Source organism: Salvelinus alpinus, chromosome 16, assembly GCF_045679555.1.
Source record: "Salvelinus alpinus chromosome 16, SLU_Salpinus.1, whole genome shotgun sequence".
Lineage (NCBI taxonomy): Eukaryota > Metazoa > Chordata > Actinopteri > Salmoniformes > Salmonidae > Salvelinus > Salvelinus alpinus.
Window position 1 is genome coordinate 11,381,953 of NC_092101.1, and position 8,848 is coordinate 11,390,800.

General features: G+C 43.5%; 1 protein-coding gene across 1 annotated transcript; it reads left to right on the forward strand.

Annotated features, from left to right (window-relative positions):
* Positions 1-499: 499 nt before the first annotated feature.
* On the forward strand, positions 500-8,848 carry LOC139540794 (diphthine methyl ester synthase-like). Its single transcript, XM_071344768.1, has 7 exons — positions 500-950; positions 1,418-1,542; positions 3,531-3,639; positions 5,014-5,134; positions 6,840-6,879; positions 8,105-8,208; positions 8,292-8,848. The coding sequence occupies exons 1-7, from the start codon at positions 816-818 to the stop codon at positions 8,525-8,527; spliced, it is 870 nt and encodes a 289-aa protein (XP_071200869.1). The 5' UTR covers positions 500-815; the 3' UTR covers positions 8,528-8,848.

The following is an 8,848-nucleotide window of genomic DNA, read 5'->3' on the forward strand; positions in this document are numbered from 1 at the left end:
ACTGTGATGGCATGCCCTCTGCATTCTGAGTATGCTCTTCATGCTTAATTTATTTTAAATGTGTCTTTATTTAACCAGGCAAGTCAATTAGGAACAAATTCTTATTTTACAATGAGGCCTACCACGGCCAAACCCACCCCTAACCCGGACGACGCTGGGCCAATTGTGCGCCGCCCTACGGGACTCCCGATCACGAACGGTTGTGATACAGCCAGGGTCTGCAGTGACGCCTCTAGCACTGAGAGGCAGTACCTTAGAACGCTGCGCCACTCGGGAACATGCACTTAACTATGCCATCACATTATGATTTTATACCTTTTTCACTTTTACTTTGTAAAAACGTTAAAGTCACAAGGAAATTGAAAAAAAGTCCACGTTTATAAGTAATCCGAAAGTAGTCTACCTGATGCTCCACCGACGAATGCTCTCCCACTGTTCTAATAGCGGGCTGGAACGGACCCACATTGCAGGAAGACATGCAACTGTGTCGTAAAATCAAGAGTATTTTGCGTCAAGACGTATGTGAAATCGTATAGTGTTTACACGTGCGTTTAGTGACAAGTGGATTCAAGTTCCATACTGTAGTTGCGGCTTGTATTCACGAGGGAATCTGATAATAAATGCAAGCGTATTCTAGGTACCAGCTTAGATATGTTATGTCATAACTAACGGAATATTTTAAACGGCAGCGGTCTGTTTTCTGCTAGGTTTAGCAATTAGCTAGCCTTAGCCTGCTATTAAGACAGTTGTGATGACGTGTGGTGTTAGCCACCAATATAGCTAACTCATAAAAAGTGTGATATTTCTACGTTGCGATGCTGTACTTTATTGGGCTTGGGTTGGGAGATGCAAAGGACATCACCGTAAAGGGGTTAGAAATTGTAAAGCAATGCAGTCGTGTCTACTTGGAAGCCTACACGTCCATATTGACAGTTGGGAAAGATGCATTGGTAGGTTGAATATTATGTAGCACTATGTCATGCATGTGGTGAAATTGTGCATGTCTGTGCTACAACAATCACTCCCATTTCGAAGTCGCCACTGATGCAGTCCAGAGCATGTGATAACTGCATCAGGGTACAATACCTCTTGAAGTGCATGTTGTCTTTGCTTCTAGTTAAAGATATTATACAGACTATTCCATGACATTAAAGTTGCATTAGTCGAAATGACCAATGGCTGGAAATCGTATAGACTGTGTGGCGTTGACACTTCCTACTCATGGTGTTTTCTTAAAATTGAGTAAAAGTCACAAGTTCTCAAGTTTATACACAGTGCACGTTCATTAAACAGAGCTCAAGCTGGCAGGATGGAGATCAAGGTTTTATCGTTGCCATCAGATAAAGTCCATCCACCGTTTTTAAAGCAAATTCAAAAGGCAGTATGTGTCGTGAATAAGTGTGATCTATGACCGTAGGAGGAGTACTATGGACGGGAGCTGATACTGGCCGACAGAGACATGGTGGAACAGGAGGCTGATGAGATCCTGAAAGGGGCTGACGTCAGTGATGTAGCATTTCTTGTGGTGGGAGATCCATTTGGGTAATTGATTACTGTACTTGTTTTTCATGCTTGAAAAGTCGCTCATTATGTTATGAGTATTACTGGCAGGCTAGTTTCAAAATATGTTGCAGTGAACAATAGAAGTGCAGTCCCTGGCCGTAGATAAACTTGCTAACCACTGCTCCAATAGGATTGAAGGACTTCTGGGAGATCGTAAGGCGCCTAGGAATGTTACACTAGCCCCTCCGTCTCTCAGGCAGTAGGCAATACAAAAATGTGTCGTTCATGACGCATAACAATGTCATAATCGACATCGTAAAGTGTCCTAACGCATGCCACAACGGGACCTTTATTTTATAAATGCTTATGATAACTGGAATGAGCTATATATTTATTTGCATTATGACAGGTGTGTGTGATTTCTCAGACAAGCTAAGGAGAGATCTCCATCTGTTAATTTCATGATTACCTCCACTGACGGGGACGAACACACACACACGTCATATCACTTCCCCTATTTCCACTGCTCTAATGTATGTACAGTGTGATATAACGAGTGAGGTGTTATATCACACATACTGCACACGCACCTTAGTAAAGTATGTCATGAAAATGAAAGTACCAACACGTTTTGAGGGAGTGTATACAATAACATGATTACAAGCGGAATTGAAAATAACGTCATTACAAACCGGTTGAAATCTGGTTGATAAAACGTCATTACAAACAGGTTGATATCTGGTTGAAATGACAGCGTTGCATCCAGTTTTTCTCTGGGGGAGGCACACATGAAGTAGGAATGAGTAAATCAGTAAGACATAGCCCTATCTGATAAGGGAGTACCATTGTAAACAACGCTCATCAACACCACTCACTCCTTCCTTCCTTTCGCTATTTGAGTTGTAAACAAAAGGATAGGCTACATTTTTTTTTTACATTTACAAAACATGGTTTTAATAAATCAATAACTAAAGAGAACCCTGAATCTTCAGTGGAGAATGTTGCTTTGGTGATCACACTGTTTTTCTTTGCCATTTGAAAGCCTGCTGGAAGTGTATGCTTGTCATCATTTGAACAACATCCCTCGCTGCAAAAATATTTAAAATCTCATGACCTTGGTATGCTTCAGTCCGCAATGACTATCATCTGCAGTTTCCATTTGCTTTCCATACAAATGGAAACGGAACTAATTAAAATTGCTACAAAAATACTATCTCACAAAATCATTTGGTATGACATCGATGCTCAATGGAGCACCACACAATTAATAAAAGTGTTTTTGCAGCTATTTGCTCTCTGAGCCAGTGGGGAAACGTTCTGGGGAGGGAGTAGTTGAACCGAACTGCTGTGTGAACACTGATTCATCTCTGGAAAGAGCCACTGATTCATTGTACAGCACTCCCATTTGCTAGAGCTACTTTAATGGTGCTCAACGTCATGGGGGCGGCAGGTAGCCGAGTAGTTAGAGCGTTGGACTAGTAACCGAAGGGTTGCAAGATCAAATCCCCAAGCTGACAAGGTAAAAATCTGTTGTTCTGCCCCTGAACAAGGCAGTTAACCCACTGTTCCTAGGCCGTCATTGAAAATAAGAATTTGTTCTTAACTGACTTGCCTCGTTAAATAAAGTTTTTTTTATTTTTATGGTGAAGACCAGCAGAATGTTTGGCTCAGCTCTTTTTCCATCCAAAACCACTGACCAGGAGGAGGGGAGGTTCAGTCAAATTCTCCACTCTCCATCACGGTCACGGTTTGCTCCAAGAAATGTTGGGATTTAATAAAGTTAATGACATCTAAAACCAAGGATTCGGTTTGGGGCCAAGTGTGGCCTTTGAAATAAATAAATCAGGCAGTCGAATAATGAGTCTCACTGACCATAACCATCCTTTACTGTAGCAAATTGCCAGTTGGTTTGGAATGGAAATGGAGCAGCAATGTGACATTTTTGGTCAAAGCTTGGACTTTGTTGTCAGGTTTCGAAAGGCAGCATCATGCCATGCTCTTAACACTTGATGCATCTTTTCTTATAGCGCCACCACCCACAGTGATTTGGTCCTGAGAGCAGTGAATGCTGGGATACAGTACAGGGTCATCCATAACGCCTCTATCATGAACGCAGTTGGATGCTGCGGCCTCCAGGTACGTCCACTTGAAGACCTATTGGAAACTAAAACACACAGATTAGCAGAAACGTTGTCTACTTTGCTTATAACATCTGGTCTTCTATGCCCCATCATCTTAACCATTCTGTAGCAATGTCCTATGAAGGCAATCAAAGAGCATAATTGCCATTGGGAAAGAAAATCCATGCGGAGACTATGGACTGAAATGGCAGAGCTGCACCAATCTCTCTTAATACACAGCTCAGCCCAGGACATCCATAATGTGGCCTTGCATTGACCTGTCAGGGGTGCATTGTGAGCATGGGGCCCCCCAGCTGTCCCACCCTGCCTCTGATGTGATGGGGGGGCGTCTAGTGTAGTCTCTTTCCAGTACCTCACGGATTAGTGTTGCTAACGTTAGTGTTAGCGCACCAGGGTTGTCATTAGTGGGTAGTGACGCTCCTTGGGCGTGCATCAGACGCACTAATTGGAAGCGATCTGGCAACTCAAAGCCACTGCCAGTGAGCAATGACAGGAGAGAAGGAGGCTTTGCTATTCTAATGAAGGACGTGCCCATCGCAGGGATCAAGGTTTTGTGTGTTCCCTGCCTGTCAACCTAGTGTGTTTCACCATATCCCTCAGGGGAGGGGTGTTCTATTCTATACGTGCCTGTATAATTTACCTTTGAATTGGTTGTGCATTTTAATTGTCTTCCCTGTTATACTACCAATTTCTTTTAAAGAAAATGACCAACTTCAGTTCAGATGACTGAGAATATGTGGGTGGAGAATTAGCATGTTTTGCCAAACATCAGTATATCAATTTGACATTGGTTTCAAATGAGATGTAAATAGATGGCTAAAATGAGGTATTACAATCGCTCTCTAACTCAGAATTTTAAATGGTAAGAAATGTTTTAGAAAATACATTGAGACCAGCCATATCAAGTGTTTTGTCTAGCTCAAGTCAACGGTGTATTGGTCTTGCACTGCAGTGCTCTTATTAGCTTATTGGGGGAAGGGTGAGTTAGGTAGGGTCCCAATGCATGTTTATGGGTCGCCGTGCTGTATCAAGCATGCCGCGGCTCAGAGTGCCATGTGATTTTTCACACTCTGAATAACAGGAAGCACCTTGGGACACTTAGTGCAATCCAGTCTGCTGCAGCAATCACGGCCTGCTCACGAGACATCATTGTGCTCTACACACACACACACACACACACACACACACACACAAATCAATCGATAAGCTCACAGGAGCACTCAGACATCCACACATTGTCAGACAAGTGAACCAGAGCCACAAACTCTTTATTTGAGAAACTGACCATTCACACCCAATGCTGCTGTACTAAGATACCCTGAGTAGAAGACAAGTCTTAAATCACGTTGTGTACATTACTTTTGGACAGCTGTACAACTTTGGAGAGACGGTGTCCATTGTGTTCTGGACAGACACCTGGAGACCGGAAAGCTTCTATGATAAAATCAAGAAGAACAGGGACCTGGGGATGCACACACTATGTCTGCTTGGTGAGTCCTACAGTTTCACCTCTTTTAGTAACCAACCAAATCAGTACAAACATCCAGTGATGCGGTGTCCATATTAGGAGTCAAGTGACTGTCCTAATATGGACCGTGAAAAAAATACGAAGTGGAAAATCTGTACAGAATAGTAGGGCTGAGACGATACCAGTATTGCAATATTTTTTCCCCCCATGGCAAAAATTAAAACACGAAGCAGTAAAAACTCTTTGGCCATTTAAAAACCAGCTGTTTGTAAAATATTGTGTGCTGTAGCTTGGAAAATACATAAATGTGACTCTGGATGACAACATAATGATGTTTGTTCCCAACATTAGGGCTGTTTTCATCAAGAAGTTAAATCCGCTTTGTTTCCTTTGCCACTATACTAACGAGTATCACGATACTGGTATCGTCCCTACAGAATAGCATACATACAGTATGCCCGTAACCGTAACACACTGTAAACATTATGGACCGCTCACGCTATGGTAACATTGGGTCTGGTCACACCTGAGCACATGGTGAGGAAACATGGGAGGTCACATCCGTGCACACGTGTGTCTGAGTGATTCTCCAGGCAGTCCCTCAGAGCTCATATTCTGCCAGACCTACTTCCAGTCAAGGTGCTGGATCTGCCTTCCAGGTGGAGGAAAGGAGGGAGGATATAGTGTGTGTGTGTGCCAGCCAGTCAGTTCTACACACTTTCATCTCTGGGAGGCTGGGACCGAACAAAGCCCTCATTATGACTGTTTCTACTCCAAGACCTATTCCCTCCTGTGTGTGTCATCCCCTGGGTGCATATTAAACAGTCCTCAATCACAGCCACAGTAGTAGACTGGGGAGTTGGTTTCTGTAATGGGAAGGCGGCTGTGACTGCAGAGGCAGATGGCCCGAACGCTCATAATTTATGTTTATTTGTGCAAGAGATTTTTGTTTGGACGCAGAGGGTTGCCCCCCCGGTCCCCTATGAACCTCACATGGGAGAGCCCTATAATTCGAGGTAATGGATGCTGGTTGAAGCGGAGACGGTTTTGGGTCACACCCTTATTGTTTCTGTGGGCTAAGTTCCCTATGTGTCCCCAGGTGTGGCCCCAGCTGCAGAAGGGTGTGCGCTTGTGAGCTCACCGATATGAACCCCATTATTCACTAGTGGATCGGAAAGCCTGGCATTAGCCAAGTCAACTCCACACCCGTGAAGCAAAGGGCACGATTCTAAAAGGATGAAGAACGAGCGCAGACAACAAAAGCAGACGCACGCACAACTCTGATTGGGTCATCTATCATGACTTCCCAGGACAACATGCACTCCATACATCTACATGACAGAGGGAAACCTCATCACTGTAATGAAACTAGCAGGACCATTGTTCCTGTTTGATTAATACTGATTCATAATTTTTTTAAATAATAATGTTGGGGTAAGATTTTGATGGTCTTTGTGTAAGGATTATTGACCGTTCATATTATTCAACAAAATGATGTATGATTATTATTCTGGTGAGGTTTTGTATTCTCCTGGAGCGTAAAATTTTCCTGAAAATGGAATGGCTTAAGGGTGACCATGGAAGACTTAAAGGGATATTTAGTTCCTCAAGCTGGCCTTGGGTAATTTGTCAAGATGTGTTGTTCATGGCCAGTTTGAGGGGAAAAGGAATTGTCCACATCTGTGAAATGGTTCATTACCTCCACAGCCGTCCTTTTTTGTCCGCAGATATCAAAGTCAAAGAGCAGTCCATGGAGAACCTCATGAGGTAAGTCTCTCCTTTCCCCCTCCTGCGCTGGACTGTCTGGGAGTGGGCTGTCTGATTTATATCTGGTCAGTGGAGTTTCTATCCAGCAGGACTCTGAAACGGAGCAGAGTTGAGGTTTATTGCAGACGTTCACTTAACATACATTTATACTGGCAGCTGGAGACGGGCCAGGCCAGTGAGTCCAAAAGAAATACAGTGGTTTGTTTGACTTGGACACACAATCTGTCGTCAGTGTCGTCTCATTGGGCCAGATTCAGGAAATACATTTAGTATTTTAATCTCCTGCATGTATTTAAAAAAAAAAGATGACATACAACGGGTCCCAAACACATCTTTGTCTCACACTTGAGAATCAACAGACATGTCTGTTTTGGACGCCAGTTCATCTCATGCCACACTAATGCGTTACTGTATCATGTATTGGTTTGCAGGAAGGTTGTCAACTCCTCGTTCACTTTGCGGTGTCCTGCAATTCATTTCCCAACAGGAGCATGCACGGAAGTTGTTTTATATGTGAATCTATAAAAGCTGAAATGGACTTCAGTAATCTGCCATGTAAGGGTTATGTATGGGGGAAAGTATGGTTTTCATTTAAGACAGAAAAGAGTCTTAATTTCTCCCAGGTTTACTGGTGCATATATATTATTACTAGGAAATGGAATAAACACATGCCCTATGATTTTGGTCAATATTAAAATGTTTGCGCAGTGAGAGATTCATGCAATACAGTATTAGCCAAAGGAAAAAATACCCCGTCTTTTCCCCCCCGGCCAAGGAATTTAGACACTGGAAAGAAAACCTTCACAAATGTAACATAGTTATCAAATAGATCTCTGGCTTGCTTTGTAAGCATTTTATGACTGTAGGAGATTTACACGAGACTCCACCGTTATTTTAGTTCTGATCTAGCACCAGAACAGCCACAGTGAAACATAGCCAGAAAAAAACCTGCTTGATTTCAGAGTGCTGAAAGAGCTGAGAATAGCCCCGTCTGAGCTACTCAGCACAGTACTGAATGCTTGGCATAATAGCATGTCCTTTTCGCCTTCCTTTTGAATGGCTCTACTGGTAACAAAGGGGCTTGCTTTGTCTACACCTGGTTATTAGATTCAGCTTTTATATTCTGAAGAAGTCTCCTCCACAGCACTTATAGGTCTGGACAGTATGAACCCATTGGCGTTGCGTTACTCCATAAGTAACGTCCTTGTTTCTTTTTCTTGTAAAGGGGCCGTAAGATTTATGAACCGCCCAGGTTTATGACCGTGAGCCAGGCGGCTGAGCAGCTCCTGGAGATAGTACAAAACCGGAGGGAGCGGGGAGATGACCTAGGTGAGTTGCTATCATGTTGAATTGAATGATTAAACAATAGTTTGACGTGACAGAAAAAATAAATAATTTGCCTCTCCATCTAGCCATCAGCGAGGAGACCATATGTGTGGGTCTGGCCAGGGTGGGAGCAGAGGACCAGGTCATCCGCGCGGGGACACTCTGCCAACTGGCGTCATGTGACCTGGGCGGCCCGCTGCATTCCATGATCGTGACGGGTCACCTGCACCCGCTGGAGGTAGACATGTTGCGTTTGTCAGCTGCCACCCCCGACGCACTGCAGGACCTCCGAATGACCGACAGCTCAACGTACACCTCCTAATGCACACATACCGCCTCAAGAATGACTCTCAGGATCTACAAACGACCTAGCACACACAAAAAGTTCCATACATTAACACAGGACCATGTGTCATATAGGCCTGCTAACTTCTTTTGTTGACTTGACACGCCTAGCCGATGACCGATACTAACACACCAGTAGATCTGGATCGACATTAGGGTTATGTATTTAAACGTTCCATCCCGAGAACCCGGTATTTCCCACCGGAACTGTCATTCTAAAGCATATAAATATCTCTGATCAGCATGAAAATTCAAGCCTGATGAGCCATACATTAAAAGACATTGTATTTAACATTCA

Coding starts and splice junctions, on each gene's coding strand:
- LOC139540794 (XM_071344768.1), top strand. CDS start 816: ATGCTGTACTTTATTGGGCTTGGGTTGGGAGATGCAAAGGACATCACC. Junction 1,543..3,530: donor GTGGTGGGAGATCCATTTGG/GTAATTGATTAC, acceptor CTTTTCTTATAG/CGCCACCACCCACAGTGATT. Junction 5,135..6,839: donor GCACACACTATGTCTGCTTG/GTGAGTCCTACA, acceptor TTTTGTCCGCAG/ATATCAAAGTCAAAGAGCAG.